Source organism: Balaenoptera ricei, chromosome 1 (genome assembly GCF_028023285.1).
Source record: "Balaenoptera ricei isolate mBalRic1 chromosome 1, mBalRic1.hap2, whole genome shotgun sequence".
In the NCBI taxonomy this organism is placed as follows: Eukaryota; Metazoa; Chordata; class Mammalia; order Artiodactyla; family Balaenopteridae; genus Balaenoptera; species Balaenoptera ricei.
Window position 1 is genome coordinate 35,458,823 of NC_082639.1, and position 21,883 is coordinate 35,480,705.

General features: G+C 45.6%; 1 protein-coding gene across 1 annotated transcript in view; it reads left to right on the plus strand.

Annotated features, from left to right (window-relative positions):
* Positions 1 to 21,883, plus strand: part of CFAP57 (cilia and flagella associated protein 57) — a 74,926-nt gene that overhangs the window by 25,871 nt on the left and 27,172 nt on the right. The window contains exons 7-15 of the mRNA XM_059920367.1: positions 572 to 737; positions 1,439 to 1,552; positions 7,544 to 7,756; positions 9,052 to 9,225; positions 11,720 to 11,881; positions 15,454 to 15,609; positions 17,087 to 17,180; positions 17,811 to 18,001; positions 21,523 to 21,696. Coding sequence (XP_059776350.1) covers positions 572 to 737; positions 1,439 to 1,552; positions 7,544 to 7,756; positions 9,052 to 9,225; positions 11,720 to 11,881; positions 15,454 to 15,609; positions 17,087 to 17,180; positions 17,811 to 18,001; positions 21,523 to 21,696 — 1,444 coding nt within the window. The remainder of the gene's footprint in view (positions 1 to 571; positions 738 to 1,438; positions 1,553 to 7,543; positions 7,757 to 9,051; positions 9,226 to 11,719; positions 11,882 to 15,453; positions 15,610 to 17,086; positions 17,181 to 17,810; positions 18,002 to 21,522; positions 21,697 to 21,883) is intronic.

Here is a 21,883-nt window from a genome sequence, read left to right on the forward strand (position 1 = left end):
CTACGTGCCAGACACTATGCTTGGCACGAGGGACATAAAGAAACATCCCAATATCTCCCATCCTTACGTACCTCCTGTGTCCTTCTAGCTTTCCTATCCCCTCACCCCCACTAGACCTGCTTTTTGTCCCACGGAGCTCTCCAGACCATTGATTTGCCCTTTGAATCCAGATCACTGCCCCAACCACCTTCGGCTCCCAGTGATTTTTTCCTCCTGGCATAGCTTCCTTGAGACTCTCCAGCCTAGATTGGCCCCATAATGTAACTTCTTTGCTCTTGTATATAGCTGCTGGGGCTGCTAGAAAAAAAAATTGTGCAATACTTCTGATTTGGAAATCTAAATGGAGCTGTGCCTTCCACATCTCTAGACAACCCCATATTCAGTCCCCCTACTTGCCATACTCATTGCTGGACACTATCCCCAAGTAACCAAAATCTAGAAAAAGAGGCACCAATAATTGCAAGTAATAAAGTATCTCAAATGCTAGGATAAAAATATGTACCAGATACAATGGAGGACTTGAGGGACTCAGTGGGCTAGACTTATATTCAATAATTTATCTTTTTCACAGCACCCTGGAACTATTTAAGGAATACCAAGAAGAAGCTTATACAATCAGCCTTCACCCCTCTGGACACTACATTGTAGTAGGGTTTGCTGACAAACTACGCCTTATGAATCTACTCATTGATGATATACGTTCTTTCAAAGAATATTCTGTCAGAGGGTGCAAAGAGGTAAGAACTGCTGGATATAAAGGTCTAGTTTCTTGGAAAGCCAGAGTTGAAATATCAAGAACTAGCACAACTGGGGAGGTAGGACCAAAGACTGTCTTAGAGAATTCTGGTGGCTTAAAAAGAAATCCAATTCTCCCACCAAACTTATTGAGTATGTTGGTTCTATCCTCTTTCTTTTATGCCCACCAAAATATATCACTGAACCAAACCATATGAGATCCCACCTGTGATCAGTCCTCTCTGTGACTGTGGAGTAATTTTTTTTTAAAGCATTAAAAAGAAAGTTATCACAGAATCGGAGTCACAGCTGGGAAGGCGAGTTTGGCGATTGGGAGGGGCCAGGGAAAATGAGCAACAGGGAGAGACAATAGCCCATCAGATTGCCCCCTGAAGTGACTTGTGGAATCAAGACAGTGATTTGAGGAATTGCTCCCCTGTTCTGAAACTTCTTCTGCAGACAAAATGAGGGTTCTATTCTCTGATCCAAGCACCTTCATGATTCGTGCACGTGGTAGCGTCAGCATCTTGGCCAATATGAGCTACAGGAATAGTGAAAGTGAAGATGTCAGCCACTTCTCAGTCCTATTTGCACCTTCCCCTGATTCCCAGTCCTACGCATGGTTTCACCCTGAACTCAACTGTAACCTCCAGATAGACTACTTTGTCTTTCATTCTTGCTCTCTTCCTGTATTTCCTGGTAGTGTTGCTTTAGCAACGGAGGTCACCTGTTTGCTGCAGTCAATGGGAATGTGATTCACATTTTTTCCACCACCAGCCTGGAGAACGTCTCGAATCTGAAAGGACACACAGGGAAGGTAAGTGAGTGAACAGTGTCCAAGGAAACAAGGACACAGAGCCAAGCATCATGCTAGCCAATGGGGTATAAGTGAACAAAAGAGAAGTGATTCCTTTCCCTTGAAGGTCCCTGTCTAGTTGGGGGAAATGACAATAAAACAAATGCACAGACAGATTTAAGTACTAACTGTAGTAAACTCAGTGAAAGAAAAATATGGGTTGTTATGAGAGGAAGTGATGAGGAGTGGGCATGATGAGGGAAATTGGGATGTTCACAAAGGCTTGGTCCTAAGGAGTGGGTCGGAATTAATCAGTCAGAGCTGGTGGGGAAAATCATTGCAGATAGAGATCCAAAGACCCTGGGCTTCCCTGGTGGTGCAGTGGTTAAGAATCCGCCTGCCAATGCAGGGGACACGGGTTCAAGCCCTGGTCCAGGAAGATCCCAAATGCCGCAGAGCACCTAAGCCCGTGTGCCACAGCTACTGAGCCTGTGCTCTACAGGCTGTGAGCCACAACTACTGAGCCCATGAGCCACAACTACTGAGCCCACGTGCCACAACTACTGAAGCCCGCACACCACAACTACTGAGCCTGTGTGCCTAGAGCCCATGCTCCACAGCAAGAGAAGCCACCACAATGAGAATCCCACGTGCCGCAACCAAGAGTAGCCTCCTCTGACTGCAACCAGAGAAAAGCCAATGTGCAGCAACAAAGACTCAAAGCAGCCAAAAATAAATAAATAAACAAAGACCCTGAGATGGGAGATTTCTAAGGGTATAGGAGGAACCATCTGTGAGGCTGAAGCATAGGTATCAGGAATGAAACTGAGATTGTTGAGGTTAGCAGCAACCCAAGTTCATGGAACCTTGTTCATGGAAACTTGTAGGCCTTTTAAGGATTTTATACTTTATCCTACTTGTTCCATGAAATCATTGAAGACTTTTAGGACAAGAAATGATATGACCATATTTGCATTTTAAAAGATTACTTTGGCTGCAGAATAAAGATTGTATTGAAAAGGACGAGGGTGGAAATGGTAAGGAGATTGTTATCTACATGATAAATGATTTTAGACCAGGATGGAGGTGGTACCAACAGGAAGAAGTGGATGGATTCAAAAGATATTTAGGAAGTAAAACCAGTAGTTCCTGAAGATAAAGTAGATATGGAGCATGCAGAAAAGGGAGAGACTAAAGATTGAAAGGGTAAGAAGTCAGCAGATGAATTTGGAGAGAACAAGCAATGGGAAAAGAAAAGCATTCTAAGCAGCAGGATGTGTTGTAGATGAAGGAATGGGAGTATAGAACAGGATGGTGGTTTGTGGTTTATAGGGCACATTTAAGGAGTGATAGAAGGAGGAGCTGGAGAAGTTTGTTGCACCACGGAGTGTGTATGCCATGCCAAGGAATTGAACATTAGTCTGTAGGTGATGAGAAACAATTGGAAGGATTTAAGAAAGGAAGTAATGGTATCAGAAAGATAATTCTCCAAACATTGTTGAGGATGGATTAGAGGGGAGGGAAGTTGGAGTGAAGGAGATCAGCTAGGAAATGAGGGTGAAAGAGGAGCTAGGAACTAAACCATGGCTTTAGTAGTAGGGACAGAGAGAAAAAAGATATTAAGCTCCATTTTGGACACGTTATGTTTGATGTGTCCAGGAGTGTGATATATGAGTGCAGAGGTCAGAAAGAAGTCAAGGCTAAAAATTCCAATTCAGGAGAGTAGGTGGTAGTCAGTAGAAGTCAGAGGCATAGATTAGATCACCAAGGGCTCATGCAGAATCTGAGATCTTGGGCAGGAGATGAGTGACCAACATTTAAGGGACTGGTAAAGAAGAGAGAGACTGCAAATGAAGTACAAAGAGAACCTGGAATCAAGGAATTGTATCAAAGAAGCCAGGGAACTGGTTTCCAAAAGGATAAAGTAGTCAGTGGTATTAAATGTCAGAGAGTGGGATGTGAATACTAAAAAGTGGCCACTGAGTTTAGCAATTAACAGGTCATAAGCAAAAGTGCTCTTAAGCACAAGCAGTACTGAGAGTTGCTGCGCTTCCTCAGCTTCAGCAGTGTGACTGCGGAGATGCAGAGGAAAGCACACCAGGTGAATGTGATGCTCTTTCCAGGACCATGCACACCCCCATAAGAGGCCCTACCTCACCAACCCAGGAGAGCAGCCATGTTTCATCACTTTACAAGAATTTATAACACTTGTCTCCAACCAGGGATATATGTTAGGCTTACATGTGTAATACTGCAAGAAAAAACAAAAACAAAAGAAAATATAAATGGAGCATGCAGCTAAAGCCATGCATACAGGGAAATTTATAACATTAAATACATGTATTGGAAAAGTGAAAAAGATGAAAATCAGTGATATAACCATCCAGCTCAATAAATTAGAAATAGAACAGCAAATTAATTCAAAGACAACAAAAGAAAGGACGTCATAAGGATAAGAGCAGGAGTTAATGAAACAGAGAACATTCACACAATAGAAGATCATCAAAGCCAAAACTTGATTATTTTTTAATTTTTATTTTTTTTACATCTTTATTGGAGTATAATTGCTTTACAATGGTGTGTTAGTTTCTGCTGTATAACAAAGTGAATCAGCTATACATATACATACATCCCCATATCCCCTCCCTCTTGCGTCTCCCCTCCCACCCTCCCTATCCCACCCCTCTAGGTGGTCACAGAGCACTGAGCTGATCTCCCTGTGCTATACGGCTGCTTCCCACTAACTATCTATTTTACATTTGGTAGTATATGTATGTCCATGCCACTCTCACTTCTTCCCAGCTTACCCTTCCCCCTCCCCATGTCCTCAAGTCCATTCTCTATGTCTGCTTCTTTATTCCTGTCCTGCCCCTGCGTTCTTCAGAACCTTTTTTTTTTTTTTTTAGATTCCATATATATGTGTTAGCATACGGTATTTGTTTTTCTCTTTCTGACTTACTTCACTCTGTATGACAGACTCTAGGTCCATCTACCTCACTACAAATAACTCAATTTTGTTTCTTTTTACGGCTGAGTAATATTCCATTGTATATATGTGCCACATCTTCTTTATCCATTCATCTGTCAATGGACACTTAGGTTGCTTCCATGTCCTGACTATTGTAAATAGAGCTGCAATGAACATTGTGGTACATGACAAAACTTGATTTTTCGAAAACACAAAATGAACAAACCTTTAGCATAACTGATTAAGGGAAGAAAAAGATAGAGAGAAGATATAAGTAACCAATGTGAGGAATGAAAAGGGGATATCACTACAGGTCCTATAGACATTTAAAAAGATCATAAGAGGATATTATGAACAACTTTATGCAAATAAATGTGAATACATAGACGAACTGACAAATTCCTAGAAAAATTGAATCTGTAATTTAAAACCTTCTGACAAAGAAAACTATCACTGAAGAAGTATATCAAATTTTAAGGAAAACATGACACTAATCTTGAAAAAACTCTTCTAGAGAATTAAAAAAAAAAAAAAAAAAAAAAGCAAATACTTCCAAAATTGTTCTAGGAGGTCAGCATAATTGTGATACCTGTCAAAGACATCACAAGAAAGGAAAATGATAAGCCAGTCTTTTGTATGAACATAAAAAGTCCTACATAAATTATTATCAAACCAATCAAGCAATATATTAAAAGGATAATACAGCATGACCATGTTGATTTATTCCAGGAATGCAAGGTTATTTTAGATTTTGAAATCAATTAGTGAATACCACATTAACATAGTAAGGATGAAAAAGCATATGCTTATCTCTATAAATCCAGATATAATAAAAATCTATACCATTAACATGCATTCATGATTTTAAAAAACAAACTAAAAATAATGGGGAACTTATTTTATTATAAAAAAATTTTAGGTACTTTTAAAAAATATTTTATTTATTTATTTGGCTGCACCGGGTCTTTAGCTGTGGCACGTGGGATCTTTGTTGCAGCATGCGGGCTTCTCTCTAGTTGTGGCGCGTGGGCTCCAGAGTTCACGGGCTCAGTAGCGGCGCACAGGCTCCCTAGTTGTGGCACACAGGCTCTAGAGAGCGCAGGCTTTTTGCCCTGCGGCATGTGGGATATTAGTTCCCTGACCAGGGCTCGAGCCATGTCCCCTGCATTGAAAGGCAGATTCTCAACAACTGGACCACCAGGGAAGTCCCTAAAAATCTTATATAAGACATTTACAGGGACTTCCCTTGTGGCGCAGTGGGTAATACTCTGTGTTCCCAATGCAGGGGGCCTGGGTTCGATCCCTGGTCAGGGAACTAGATCCCACATGCACGCCGCAACTAAGAGTTCATGTGCCGCAACAAAGGAGCCTGCCTGCTACAACCAAAGAGCCCACGTGCTGCAACTAAGGAGCCTGCCTGCCACAACTAAGACCCAGTGCAACCAAATAAATAAATAAATATTAAAAAAAAAATAGAGGTGCGGCCTGGAGAAAAAAAAAGACACAGAAAACCTACAACAAACAGCATGCTTGATTATGAAATTATGGAAGCATTCCCTCTGAGATAGAGGACAAAACATGATGCCTTCTGTTAGCCTTGTACTGAGTCCTATCCAGTGCAATAAGGCAAGGAAATGAAATATGCATTAGTCCATGGGGCTGCCATAACAAAATAGCACAGACTGGATAGCTTATAAACAACAGAAAATTTTCCTCACAGTTTGGAGTGTGGGAAGTCCAAGATCAAGGTGCCAGCATGGTCAGGAGAAGGCCCTCTTCCTGGTTGCAGACTTCTTGTATCCTCACATGGTGGAAGGGGTGAGCTAGCTCTCTGGATCCTCTTTTATAAGGGCTCATGAGGGAAGCACTCAGGACCTAATCACCTCCCAAAAGCCCCAGCTCCTAATACCATCATCTTTGGGGGTCAGGATTTCAACATATGAATTTTGGGGTGAGGAAGTAGCGAGAGACACAGACGTTCAGGCCATAGCAAAATAAAAGGCATGAAGGTTGGACGAGATGAAATAAAACTATCACCACAGACATAATCGGGTATGTTGCAAATTCAGAGAATTTGCAGATAAACTATTAAAATTAGTGAATCTAAGAATATTGTTGGAAATAAGATAACTATATTTAAGTGCATTTTTACATGATAGTGGAAAACAATTAGAAAATGCAATTTAAGAGGTAGAGCTGGGACTGAGACATGGCTAGGTAGAGCTAGGACTGAGATGTGGCTGACAGGACTGTAGTCATGGGAACAACCAAAGAGGTAACCAGTGGGTCAGCAGGTTTGTTACTTATAAGGAGATGGAGAGAATCCATTAACGTATTGGAGTTCATGGGAGCCAGTCTCTCTCTATTGGAGAAAGGAGTTACAAATACGAAAAGGGGAAAAGGCTAGAATGTTTTTATTTGGTTGTTTTGTTTAGTAACTTGGCTGAACTAATTCTGAGAAATCTTTTTTTTCTCCTGCACAGTCTCTGTTCCTACTGAGATTGAGGAGATTTTCCTGAACGAATGTTTCTACATTTGCTGCATGCCCTTAGGACAATTTCCAAAGACTTTAAATAACTGTCTTTATCATTTTTAACAGTTACCTTATTGTGTGGGGGGTAGGTCAGCTGAGGTACTTACTCTGCCATCTGGAAGAACCCTCTCTCTGTGCAATTTGTGCAACTCCCTGATAATTATTTCAAAATAAAAAGTTTTTGTAAAACATAGCAATGATTGATTGTAGCATTAGAGGAGCTATTATGATTCCGTCTTTACACTCATAAAGTGAAATGGAAATGGGAATGTTTCATCTTCAGTATTTTGCAAGCATCTGAGAAAATAGAATGTTAACTTTCCCACAAAGCTATGATTAGTGTTTACTGAAGGGCATGTACCAGGAAAGGACATTCTGCCTCAGTCTAGTGGAACACATAAGAAGTTATCCTCCTTTCCATGAGAGGCGTGTGTGTGTGTGTGTGTGTGTGTGTGTGTGTGTGTGTGTGTGTGTGTACACTCCTAACTGGGCATGTCTTCATCCCCCATAGATTCGTTCAGTCGCGTGGAATACAGATGACAGCAAACTGATTTCTTGTGGCACAGATGGTGCTGTATATGAATGGAATCTGTCCACAGGAAAGAGAGAGACAGAATGTGTGCTCAAGTCCTGCAGCTACAACTGTGTTACCATCTCCCCTGATGGCAAAATCATCTTTGCTGTTGGATCAGACCAGACTCTCAAGGAGATAGCAGATTCTTCAGTAAGTCTGCACCTGTCCCTCCTCTGGGCTGCTGCCCTGATCTGCAGAAGAAGAAACACAGAAGCCTCCTGTGTTTACAACAGAAAGGGATGGAAAGGGGGCCTGTGAGAACAGCGTCCCTTCTTCATGGGATAACACCTGGCTCCTCATTCCTATAGGATCTGCTCAGTAATTGTTACTCCTGGAATTTCCTGCCCAGCGTCCAACTGACTGGGTTAAATTGTGGGGCCCTTTTCCATTTCTACTTGGCTTGCTGTCTGTAACTTCTCTCCTACCATCCAGGGATGGAGGTCAGCAGCATCTCTAAACTGTGCTCTAACCCTTGATCTGCACCTGCTTTCGTGGGGTAAAAACAGAACTCTAGTTATTGCTACCACCTAAGCTTGCTACCATATTTGTTTGGAAATCCCCAAACTACTCTGAGATTTTAGAATTAGCACGTTGGCTCCAAATAGTTGAGGGAGGAGAGAAGAGCTCAGCAAAGACACTTCCTGCAAATGTGGCTGTGTCCTTCTCCACAAGCCCAGCTGAGAGTAGGGTGTCTCTCCAGTGTGCCCCCAAGTAGCTTGGTCCTGACTCTGTGGTGGCTTCCACAGTGCCGCACCAGAACAAAGCTCCTTTAGGGCAGGGCCATGGTTCACACCTCTTGGTATCCCTACTAGCTAGCACAATGCATGGCCCACAGCAAACATTCAGTAAATATTTGGTGGCTAGATGGGTGGGTGGGTTGATGAGTGAATGAAAGAGCAAAGGAATGAATGAATTCCCTGATAGAATAGTTTTTTGTTTATATAATGGACATTAATAAATGTTTGCTAAATAAACTTAGGACCCACATCCCATTCTTAGTTTGAGATACATGGTTAGAATAGCAGTCAAGAGCATAGTCTTGGGAGCCTGACTGCCACCTAGGAGGTGGTTGAGTTGAGGCAACTTACCTAGTATCTCTGTGACTGTTTCACCATCTTTAAAGGGTTTTTGTGAGGATTGGATGAGTTACAACCTGTAAAAGCCATAGAACACTGCTTGGCACATGCTTTATGAAGGTTTCCCTTTTTTAGTATTATTCCTAACTCCTAGAGCTGCTTACTCATCGGTCAAGCAGCCAAGAAATATTTAGTTTGTGCCCCTTATGTGCTGGACGGTATGCCAGATGCTAAAAGAAATGGAAAAAACACATTTTTAAATCCAGAACTTGCCCTAATGTTGCTATTAGAAGCAAGGAGGAGAATGACATGGGGACAGTGGGTACACGGCTCAGCCCCTCACCCTGAACAGAGCTGGCTGTGTTCCAGGTTCTTCGAGAGATGTCAGCATTTGACGTCACCTACACAGCTATCGTCATCTCCCATTCCGGGCGCATGATGTTTGTGGGCACCTCGGTGGGAACCATTCGTGCGATGAAGTACCCGCTGCCTCTTCAGAAAGAATTCAACGAGTACCAGGCCCATTGCGGTCCTATCACCAAGGTGAGGGCAACCGCCTCCGCTAGGGCCCAGTCCCAGATCCAGCTCTCAATAGATCCACCTGGTCCTGCCCTCCGCATACCACCTTCATCCCTTCAATCTCCCAGCATCTTTTCTCTCCCTTTATTTATTCATCCAGCCAAATGTTCAATAAACATTTATTGGCTCTTAACACTCTTTGTTTAAACTACTCCCAGGAATTTGTTCTAGGAGGTAATCAGAGATGCACCTAAAGATTGAGGTACAAGATTGTTCATCATAATATTTCGCATAATTATGGGCCATTCGAGAGATGTTATAGGCCCCCCGACCACAGCTGTCCTCTACAGGCCAGTGCCCTCATGTCCCAGCTGCTGAGTGTTGGCTACTGAAGGCTCACAGCTCTCCTCGTCCTCCACAGAGTCGCTCTGGACTAAAAGGAGTCATGGCCCAGGAGATGAGCCCCCGCCCGTCCCTGGGGGTCATAGCATGAGCACGCATTTGTAAATTGTCCTTCCGTTCCCCCTTGTAAAAAAGCAGTGTCTATGTATACATGGGCTCCTGAAGAACAGGCACTGGGAAATGTGTTCTCTCTCCCTCCTCGCCTCTCTTATCCCCAACTGAACAATACCGACACCTGAGGTTTTTAATTATGTCCCAAACTCTATGCTGCCTTGCCTGCAGACACCATCTTTACTAGGAAAGGCTTTTTCATTATAAACTGGAACATTCCTGTACTGAGTCTGAGTCTTGGGTCCAAAGTAAATTACTATCACATATTCCCCCCTTTTGCTTCAGCGCTACTAAGTTTTGTGGATAAGATGTTTACTTTTCTGATTATAAAAGCAATACATGTTTATTTTAGGAATACAAATCCTCATAATAACATTATCATTAATATAGTGATGCATTTTCTTCTACTTTTTTGTGCATATGCTTTAGATAAATTAAGACCATACTGTATGTATGCTCTTGTAGGCTGCTTTTTTAAAATTTATGCTCTTGTAAGATTAAATATTCCTCAAAAGCATGATTTTAGTAGCTATTCAAATATCCTATCACAATGATGGAACATAACTTATTTAAATCTTCTCTTACAACTGGGCATTTAAATTATCATGAACTCATGAATATCCTAGCCTATAGGTTTCTCTGAGCATCTCTGATTATTTTCTAAGGCTAAATGCCTAGGCAGAGAGTGAATCCTGAGGGAAGGAGCGTTGCCATTTTTAAGGTTCTTGACACATATTGGTGATTGTGAGAGGACAGTTTCCGTAGTTGATTCTTTACTTTTCACTTTTTATTTTGAAGTAATTATAGATTTGTAGGAAATCTGAAAGATAGCATCAAGGTCCTGTGTGCCCTTCACCCAGTTTCCCCCAATAGTTACATCTAATGTAACTACTGTACAATGTCAAACCAGAAAACTGACACTGGTACATTATGTGTGGGGTTCTGTATCATTTTTTCACATAGATGCATAAATGTGTGTAACCACCACTGCACGCAAGACACAGAACTATTCCTGCACCACAGCAGCTCCCTCATGCTACCCTTCATAGTCACCCAACACCATGCCTCGTCCTCAGCAACCACTAAGTTGCTTTCCATTTCTATAATTTTGACATCTTGAGAATTTTATATAAATAATCATACAGTATGTGACCATTTGAGAGGAGCTTTTTTCACTCAGCATAATACCCTTGAGCTCCATGCAAGTTATTTCATGTATCAATACTTTATTCCATTTTTGCTGAGTAGAATTCCATGGTAAGGATGTACCATGATTTGTTTAACCATCTACCTCTTGTGGGATATTTGATTTTTTTTCCCCAGTTTTGGGCTATTACAAATTAAACTGCTATGAACAATTATGTACTGGCTTTTATGTTGACATGTTTTCATTTCTCTGGGGTAAATGCCCAGGAATACTATTGTTGGATCATATATTACAAGTGTGTTTATTTAGTTTTTTAAGAAACTACCAAGCTGTTTTCCATTCCTACCAGCAATGCATGAGAGATCCAGTTTCTCTGCATCTTTGCCAGCATTTGGTATTATCACTATTTTTTATTTTAGCTGTTCTAAGAGGTGTATAGTGACATCTCATCATAGTCTTAATTCACATTTCCCTAATGGCTAATCATGTTGAACATCTTTTCATGTGCTTATTTGCCATTTGTATAACTTCTCCAGTGAAATGTCTCTGTGTCTTTTGCCCACTTTCTAGTTGGCTTATTGGGTTTTTTTACTGCTGAGTTTTGAGAGTTCTTATATAGTGTACATAATAATTGACTCTAAAGATTCCAAATCCACAGAGAACATATACATAGTCTTATTCTTTTATTTGTTCCCAGAAGCCCGTGAGGGTTCTTGTCTCATTTCTTTTCTAAGATAGAGTCTTCCTCCCCAGGAGGCTGTACCCAGGCTGGCATGGAGGGAGGGCTCGCACAACAGCTGGCTCAGTCCTGCTCTCCACAGCCTGCGAAAGCCTCCTGTCCACGCTCTTTCACCTCAGATGTCGCTCACCTTTGATGACCAGTTCCTGCTGAGCGTCGCCGAGGATGGCTGCCTGTTCACCTGGAAGGTCTTTGATAAGGATGGTCGGGGAATCAAGCGAGAGAGGGAGGTGGGCTTTGCTGAAGAGGTGCTGGTTACCAAGACGGACATGGAAGAGAAGGTAAGAATTGGATCTAGTGAAGAGGGACATGGAAATTCCATACCAGGCTGCATCCAAAGTCCTGGGACTGGCATAGAGCCCTTCTCTAGCCCGGCTTCCCCTGTGCCCAGCACAGACTCCCACAGCTCCCTGTACATGCTCGCCCACGCCACCGCTGCTGCATTCTGTGTCCTCCCCACCCCCACCAGTCCTTTTGCCACGTGATCGTCTTGACTTACACTGAGCTCTACTTCTAGCCTGTGACCTATCTTTCCTCTCCTACTCTTTGAGGGCAGGAACCACGACATATAATTCGCTTGTATGACCAACAGTTTCTAACAGTTTCTTGTGCTAGGCGTAAATAAATATTTACATAAATATTTCCGATAAATATTTTCAAAATTAAAGTGACAACCTTGTATATTCCAGTTGTATCTGTGAAACTTAATAACTGCTGGTATCTGGAACCTTCTTTAAAAAAAAAAAAAGATATTTATAAAACAGTCCTGGGGCTTCCCCGGTGGCGCAGTGGTTGAGAATCTGCCTGCCATTGCAGGGGATACGGGTTCGAGCCCTGGTCTGGGAGGATCCCACATGCTGCGGAGCAACTAGGCCCATGAGCCACAATTACTGAGCCTGCGCGTCTGGAGCCTGTGCTCCGTAACGGGAGAGGCCGCGATAGTGAGAGGCCCGCGCACCGCGATGAAGAGTGGCCCCCACTTGCCGCAACTAGAGAAAGCCCTCGCACAGAAACGAAGACCCAACACAGCCATAAATAAATAAATAAATAAATAAAATTAAAAAAAAAAAAAAAACAGTCCTGAAACCCACTCCTCTCAATAATAAAACAATAACAGTAATAATAACCAATCACCAACTTTTTTTTAGGTTAGCCATGAAGCAGACACTGTGCTAATTACTTTATAAGTATTTTCTCATTTAAATCTCCCAATATCTCTATGGAGAAGATACTGTTGTTTTCCCCATGTTTCAAAAAATGTTTTTGGAGAGGTTGGGTGACGTGTCCAAAGTCACTGAGCTAATTAGGAGTAGGCCCAGAGTTCCAATCCAGATTTGGGCCCAGATCTGGAGCCCACTCTCCTAATCATGACCTCAGAGCGCCTTCCCTCCTGTTGATGCAGCTAACAGTCCGTTAAGATGTGTTTTGAGCGCTCTGAGGGCTGCGCTCCCCGAGGGAGAAACCAAATGGGTGGTAACCTCACGGGGCTTGCAGAGGGTGCACAGCTGCGAGCTCACTGCTGTTCATCCAGAGTTTAAAGCGCATTCAGTGAGTACCTACTGTGTGCTGGTCACTGTGGACGCATGTGGGAGAGGACAGGATGGGCCCTGTGATCAGGAAACTCACAGTCAAGTGAGAGACAGAGACAAGCGAAACTAACAAGACCACAATGCCACAATGGCCCCAGAGCAGGATGATAGGCCCCTGGCGATTGCTGGAGAGCCCTCCTAGAGCTCCCTGGAACTTTCTGCAGGAAAGGGAAGTGGGAGGAAAGGCTGAGGGAGAGCCTGTGAGAGTTAGGAGTCTGACCTCCTGCAGGCAGGCAAATGTGTCTCCTCCTCTTCCTTCTTCTCTGTTTTCTCTCTTCTTCCCCGAGAGGAGGGGAAGACACCAAGTAGAAGACACCAGGCTGCACCAAAAGCCGGAGGTGTCTGGGCTGACTCCTGACCTCAGCCCCCAGCCCCCAGCTAGGCCTGACAGCACGGCTGCCAAGCTGGAAGTGACTAGTGTATGTTCCGCTCACTTCTTGAAATTCCCTTCTCTCTCGGGCTCCAGGAGGCCACACCACATCATTGCCTGTGTGCCTCTCTGACTGTTCCTCCCCACCTCCCTTCCTGGCTCTTCCTTCAACTGGCCTTAAAAGCCACATTGCCCAGAATTCCCAGCTCTCTCTTTTTCTTTACATTCTATGACATTCTATGTAACTATCGTGATTTACCCACTCATTCAGTCATTCATTTATTCATGCACCTAACTAGTATTTGCAGAGAGATGTGCTATGTACCAGACACTGTGCTAGGTCTGGGATTACAGGAATGAAAGACATAGATGGTCCTGGAGCTTATATCATGGGAAGAGGTATAGGTAAAATTTTAAAAGGGAACCAAGTGTGTAATGAGTGTTATGAAGGAACTGTGCTGTGGGAACACGGGGAAGGGACCCTGACCCAGGCCAGCTGGTGCCAGAGGAAGTGAGCCTTGAATGGAGCCTCCAGAACAAGTTGGAAAGGGCCTTCCACCCCGAGGAATGAGCGGGTGCAAACGGACGAGGGGGGATGCTCTGGGGAGGCTGCTGCCAGCTGGCAGGGCTGGAGAGTAGAGGGGGTGCCGGAGAGAAGCGTTGCAGGTGAAACAGAGATAGTGAGGGGCCTTTGACACCATGTTTCAGACTTTGGAAATGGTTCCTAAGGCCCCACTGATGATCTAAGTTAGGGGATGACTCAGTAGATTTGTGTCTGAAGAGACTGCTCTGTAGCAGCAACGTGGAGAAGGATGGAGAAGGGCAACGAGCAGGTGCCTCCAATGCAACCTGTCAGAACCAGGTCATTCCCACCAAAATGTGTCCCACTCGTCCGCGGCGGGCCCCCAGGGCCATGTATTCATCCGATACATATTTGTTTAGTGCCAGTCCTGTGCTGGGCTCCCAGGATAAAGCAGTGAAGCAAGACAGGCCAATGCAACCCTCAGGGAATGGTCTGGGCCGGGGAGACGGTCTCCATCCACAGTCCTCTCACTTCACCCCACAACCCATCAGGCACCACGTTCCCTAAAATCTCTTTCTCTGGAATCTTTCTCTGGAATCTTTCCCTTCTTCTCTGCTCCCCACCTCTGGTCAGGCCCTTACCATCCCCCACCTGAACTATGCAGAACCCCCCAACCAATGCATCTGCCTTCAGTCCTTCTCTACACTAGCCTGCGTGCACACTCCCTGGCTTTGGGCACTTATCACAGTTGGTAATGTTATGTCTCCTTGGCTGTCTCAGTAGACTGTAAGTTCCATGGGGGCAGGAATCATGATTCAACAAATATTTTTCGAGTGCCTACTCTGTGTTCGGCACCATTCTAGGTACTTGGGGTACATAAGCATACAAAACCAACAAAGATCTCAGCCTTCTTGGAGATTAAATTCTAGTGGGGGATGAAAACAAAAGACCATAAAATAATACGTAACATTTAAAAGTGCCAAGGTTTACGGGAATAATAAAAAAAGTAGAACAGAGTAAGGGGGTGGGGGGAGTCAGAGGTGCCGGGAATAGGAAGAGGAAGGAAGCAGGATTAAATCATGTGGTCTGTGTAGACCTCACTGAGGTGACATCTAAGCATAGTTGAAGGAGATGTGAGTTATTATCATACTGCCTGTTGCACAGTGGAGCTCACTGATTACGCGTTTTGAGGGTAGAGGAAGAAGCTCATATGTCTCCTAGTGTCTGGTCTGTGTGTCTCGTGCAGAAAGATGACACGTGCGTTGGAGGCTGAGCAGAGCTGTAGGTCTCAGAGAGCTCAAGGCCACGGGTTTAAATAGTCTGATTCACCCGCACTGTGACTGTTGTTGATTCCGTGTCCTTCTCCCAAAGGTTCAGGTTATGTTGGAGCTGAAGACTCGTGTGGAAGAATTAAAAATGGAGAATGAGTATCAACTCCGACTAAAGGATATGAACTATTCTGAGAAGGTTAAGGAGCTAACGGACAGGTTCCTCCAGGAAATGGAGTCCTTGAAAACGAAAAACCAGGTCTGTTGAACCAACAATGGCGAATAACAAGAAATTTCCTGCTCACTCAGGACAACTGGCACACGCTCAAACAATAAGACATATGATAATGTGTGACTTTAAAGCATAGTTGATAACATCAGAAATGCTTACAACAAAGTGCTAAGTGGGGAAAAAAAGCAGAATATAGAACTCTCTATAGTGAATGCTATTAATGATGTAAAATAAATACACATAGAATGATTTTTAAGAAAATAGCTAACAGTGTGATTATCTCTGGAAGTTGGGATTGTGGATAGTTTAAATTTGGTTCTTTATGCTTTTCTATAATTTCCAAATTCTCCACCATGAGAATATATTACCTTTGTGGTCAAGAGAAACTTATTTAAAAGCAAAATGAAAAGTAACAAGAAAAACAAAGTATGGAAAGAGAAGAGCTAGCAGAATATTGACCTCAGAATTGTCAGTAGGTTAAATAAAATTAGTCTAAATTGGCTTCCCTGGTGGTGCAGTGGTTGAGAATCCGCCTGCCAATGCAGGGGACACGGGTTTGAGCCCTGGTCCGGGAAGATCCCACATGCCTCAGAGCAACTAAGCCCGTGCACCACAGCTACTGAGCCTGCGCTCTAGAGCCCATGAGCCACAGCTACAGAGTCTGCATGCCACAGCTACTGAAGCCTGTGTGCCTAGAGCCCATGCTCTGCAAAGAGAAGCCACCACAATGAGAAGCCCGCACACCGCAAAGAGTGACACCCACTCGTCGCAACTAGAGAAAGCCCGCACGCAGCAACGAAGACCCAACGCAGCCAAAAAATAAAATAATTATTTATTAATTTTTAAAAAATAGTCTGAATGGGCTTCCTGTAGTTAAAGATGGTCCAGGACTCTCCCAGAATGATTTCTCTGTTCTGTACAAATCTGCCTGGCCCTTCACCAGAACAGCCAGTTTTTTGCTCAAGTGATATTTGTTCTTTTATGTTATCTCCATGGGTCTAAAAACACCCTGGCAGTTAATTTTATTATTTCATTCATTTAATCAACAAACATTGGTGCCTTCTGTAATCTGAGCGCAAAGTTAGATACCTCCCCTTCCTGCAAGGAGCTTTCCTGCTCCATTAAAGAAAACACTTTCTTAGAAGCTGATACATTAACATAGCCAAGGATTTCCTTGAGAGCAATGTGCTGACAACAGAGAATTCAAATCAGTCCTTACCTTTTCCACCCAAAAATCCATTTGGTGCATGTCCAAAACTGAACTCATCATTGACAAGATTCATTGCGTAGAAGGATCTAAATAGAGATAGTATAGAACTTTCAGAGCAGAATATAATGCAAATAAAAGTGATAGCTTGCATGTTGCTTGTAGAACAGTGCTTGGTGCAAAGGGCTTGGGAAATGTTTGTGAATGAAGGAGGCTCTCACTTGTACAATTGGTGCTTCTCATGGTGGCGCTTTCAGCAGATGTGTAGAAATGAGAACATTTTACTCTGTGTCTTAGGTTTTAAGAACAGAAAAAGAAAAGCAGGATGCACTCCATCGTGAACGCATGGACGACCTCCTGGAAAAACAGAGCCGGGAACTGCAGGACTTGGGTGAGGCCATCAGTGGACGCCACTGGGCAGAGGGCAGTTGATTGGGAGCAAAGTCTGAGAGTCCTCCAGATTCAGCAGAAGCCCCAGTCTATAAACAGCCTAGATTTATCCCCTGGAACTCACCGTGCTTTTTGCTCCTGTGTATTTACTCACTGATTAAACACAAATTAAACACCTACTGCATGCCAGTAGGAGATAGGAAAAGTGTGGGTTTGGAGCCTGATAGGCTGCCTTGGGTCCCAGATTCACCTGGACTTGCTGGGTGCTCTAGGGAATCACCTAAGCTCACCAAGCCTCAGTTTACTCTTCCATAAAATGGGGGTACTAGTACCCGTTTTGCACACTCAGGGCATTCTTCTTGGCCCTGAACCCCCCAAATACCCCTCTGCACTTTCCTGAAAACCTTTCTGCCTAGACGGTGAAGGGAGGAAATCGGGCTGCCAGACAAGACGATGGCGTGGGGGGCCCGTGAGGAAGACAGGTGTGTATTTGTATCTCGCCTGTGGAGGCAGAAGCTCTAGCTGGTGCTGGAAGGGGGCCCAAGGCTGGAAAAGCACCCAAGGCTCCCTGGGTGTCCCTGAGGCTGATGCTACTGTCCCTCCTGAAATAACCTTCCTTGCTTCTCTCCAGAATGTTGCAACAACCAAAAGTTGCTTCTAGAATATGAGAAGTACCAGGAGTTGCAGCTCAAGTCCCAGAGGATGCAGGAAGAGTATGAGAAACAGCTTCGGGATAACGAAGAGACCAAGAGCCAGGCCCTGGAGGAGCTGACTGAGTTTTATGAGGCCAAACTACAGGAGAAAACCACCCTCCTGGAAGAGGTACTCGCAGGAAGCCGAGCTGTGCCTGCCTGTCACGGTGCCATCCTGCAGACCTGGCCTGGGAACAGCCCAGAGAGCTGTGGGAAGCCTCGCTTGACCTCCATTTCCTTCCCCACCTTCCTTTCAGAGTGTGTTTCGTTTGGCCTTGTTTTGTACTGTTTATATATTTGTTTCCCTGGCGGCCAAGGGACTCCCTGAGCTGGAAGGTGCTCAGCTTTTGAAACTAAAGTTCCTTGGATAGACTAAGTTCATAACTATTGTTCTCTCCTAACTGTACCTTCGAGCCTTAAGCACTGGGGAGAGCTTTCTAGAAGAAGCCTGTAGAACTGGAGAGGAACAGGAACCTGAACCATGGGAAAGGTGGTTGCCTGAAACCCCTTCATAACTTCTTATGTCTTGCAAGACATTGTAAGCCAGTGAAATCATTCCTGCACTGACTCAACAAACACAGACTGTGTCTTATTGGTTTACCAGCCTGAGTGCTGGGTGGTGAAACGAAGTGAAACATGGGGCCAGGTTCTCAGTGGGTGAGAAAGGCGGTCACACAGGCTGATATTCATCAAGGTGTAGACGGGACAGTGGGGAATGCAGACACAGAGCACCCACCCTGGCCTGCAAGGTCTGGAAATGCTGGCAGGAGCTACCAAGATCCAGGAGGCATGGAAGCTGGAATTAACCAGGAGACTGGGAAATGCAGGAGGTTAAGAACATACAGGCAGAGCAAAGTCATAGAATATTCAAGCAGCTGGGTTGCCAAAATATCTCGTTTCCGAAGATGAAGGGAAAAATGAGAGAGGCCAGATGGTGTCCTTTTTGGCACGAAATTCTGGCAGACGTTGTTGCTGACAATGAGAGCCCAGGAGAGTCGTGAAAGTATGGAGTGATTTTTGAAGGGAATGAGGAAGGGAGTGAGCAAGAAGAGGATGGGCAGGTCTGTAGCTGAAGGCCCAGCTGAGGTCTGAGAGGCGAATTCTGGCGGCGTTCACCCACCAGGCTGTGCGCTTTTCCACAGCAGGGCTCAGCAAATAGGTGTGTGAGAGAGGAAGGCATGGAGCAGCCCTGAGCCAGAGCTGGGGCTTCTCTGAGTGGTGAAAATAAAGGTCGGCTGGTGACCTGCCACAGGGTCCAGGCCAGAGAGGGTCAGTAAGGCACCAAGGGTCAGTGGAGGAATCAAGACCAGGCGAGGGGATGCGATGAGGTGGAGAGCTGGGATGGCATACCTGGGATCCAACAGAGGAGTCACCTGTGCTCAAAGAGCAGGGCCTGTATTTTAGGACTTCAGAGGTGGCACCATTCCAGGGGGTGGACCTGAGAGTGGGTGCAGGAAGATAAGGGTCAAAGCACCAGGAGACGTTCTAGGGTCCTCTGTAACCACCCTGGTGGTGGCAGGGAAGACGGTGAGTCGGCATCCAGAAGTCTTCGGTGAACAGGGAGGGTGACCAGGCAGTGGGGGATATATAGGTGGTGAGAAGTAGAGTGTGGAGGCCCCGCAGACCTGGCAGAGGCTGAGCTCTGATAGCAGAGGGGGAGCTAAGAGATTCCACCCCCACCTGAGCCCGGCCTGCTTCCAGTTCCACGGCGTGAGGAATGTTCCTTCGCTGCCCTGCCCACCTCCCCAGCCCCATTTCCAGCTGCCCCTGTCCAGTGAGGTGGAGCCTCTGGGAGCTTCCTGCACAACCTCTGAGCCCCTGCTCAGGATGGTGCCTCTTCATCTAGGCACTTGTTTGTCCCCTCAGGGGCTCAGGACAAGAGCCAACTCCTTGACAATTCTTCCCTAACCCTCCCCTCCCACAGGGCTAAGCATCCCTCCTCTGCATTCTCAGGGCCCCCGGACCCCTTTCGCCCATGTGGCTTACACAGCAACATCATGGTTTGCTGGGCTCTGCTTTTAGGGTGAATGGATCGATCCTCCCAGAGGGGAGAGAGGCCAGCCTTCCTCCCAGGACCTCTCACAGTGATGACAAGGCTTTTCTTCTTTTGAGTCAGTAAGATTTCAACTCAGAACCTTCCTAGGGAGATTCCTCCCAAGTGCCATCTTACTACCGGCTGGGCTGCTTCTACTTTTTAGCAACATCTCCCAGACCAAGAGCAGGGGCTTGCGGGCCCCTCTAGGCTGCAGTCGGAGCCGACCTGGCCAGGCTTCTGTCCAGCAAGGGTCTGGTGACGTGATGGGCAAAGGGAAGCCTTTCTCAAGAGGCCATTGAGCCCAGTTTTAAACACCTTGTCTCACTCAACCTCCAAAACACTCTGTCCAGGGATGGTACGTGCAGCCTGGGAGAATACCAGGGTCAGTGTGAGAAGAAAGCCATTGACTCTACCGTGATCTAAATGTCCACCCCTGGGCAGCAGTGAGCAAGGAGGAGCCCTGCCCCAGTCCCTCCCCAAACTCCACCAGGCAGAGCTCGTTTTCCCAGCATCTGGGCTCTAGGCTTTTCCTCATTCAGCACCAACACATACCAGACACTGTGCTGGGTGTTCACTGCTGTGGGTGGAGATGTGGCCCTGCCGTCAAGGAGCCTCCGTGTCAAACAGGCATTTACAATATAATGTACAGTGATGGGGGATGTACAGTGTTCACACAGGAAATGACAGCTGAACCAAGAGCCCGAGGAAGACTAGGAGAGAGCCACGGGAAGACGCTGGAGTCAGAGGGACAGCGGGTATCAAGGCTCAGCAGCTGAGCGCCATGCACACTGGGGGAACTGAAGTTAGTTCACACTGGCGAGAGCTTGGGGTGGGAGTGATGGCTGAGGCCAGGGAGATGCACCGGAACTGCCTCCTGAGAGCCTGTGGACCCGTTTCAAGAGTCTGGGCTCTACCGTGAGGACAAGGGTGAGCCAGAAGAGGCTTCCATGTGGGGGGTGGCATGACCAGAGGCAGGAGGCTGGCTAGGAGGCTGACAACAGTCCAGGCAAGAGAGGACAGGGGCCTGGGCAGTGGCAGAGGCATAAAGTGGATGGATTCAAGAGGTGAAAAGGACGGGATTGGTTGGATTAAGGAGGGAGAGGGTGGAATTAAAGATTCACTCATTCATTCAGATATTTATTGAGTACCTACTGTGTGTCAGTGTGCGTTGTACACTGGGAACTCCTGGTGGGCGTAATAGACTGGGTTTTTACCCTTGAGGAGCTTACGTCTAATGAGAGAGACAATCAAGTAATTCTACAAATAAATATAAAGTTACAAGTGTCACAAGCTTAGTGAAGGAAGGATAGAAGGGGGCTGGTGTCAGTGTGAAGAAGACCAGAGGTGGAACAGGGTCGGGGGGTGTTGGTGGGACAGTGGTTGAAGTGATGGAGCCCAAGGCCTGATCTGGTAGGGAAAGGGGGACAAACAGAAGGACAGAAAGAAAGTGGAAGGGTCAAGGGACCCATGGCCTTGGTTTCCACTTCCGTACTAACACTCGGTCTCCCATCCCTGTGATAGGCCTCGTGTGTTCACCTCGTCCCAGGCCCTCTGAGCACAAGGGTGCCGCGTGTCCCCTGTCCCCTGGGCACACACTCTCCCTCTCTCCGAGCCAGGCGCAGGAAGATGTCAGGCACCAGCTGCGCGAGTTTGAAGAAACCAAGAAGCAGATTGAAGAAGATGAAGACCGTGAGATCCAAGATATCAAAACCAAGTATGAGAAGAAGCTTCGGGATGAAAAGGAATCAAACCTGCGGCTCAAAGGAGAAACGGGCATCATGAGGAAGAAGGTACCGGGCTGTTCCCGAGAGGCCTGGGGGCAGATCAGGGCCTCACTACAGAGAAAGCATGGGGTGGGCAGACGGACACGGAGCCGGCTGATGGCAGCTCTGCCCCAGGATGACCTGGCAAGATCCCACCTGAATGTCCTCATCTCCAGCAAGCAGGTTCAGAAAGCAGCACTGACCGGTGTGAGGG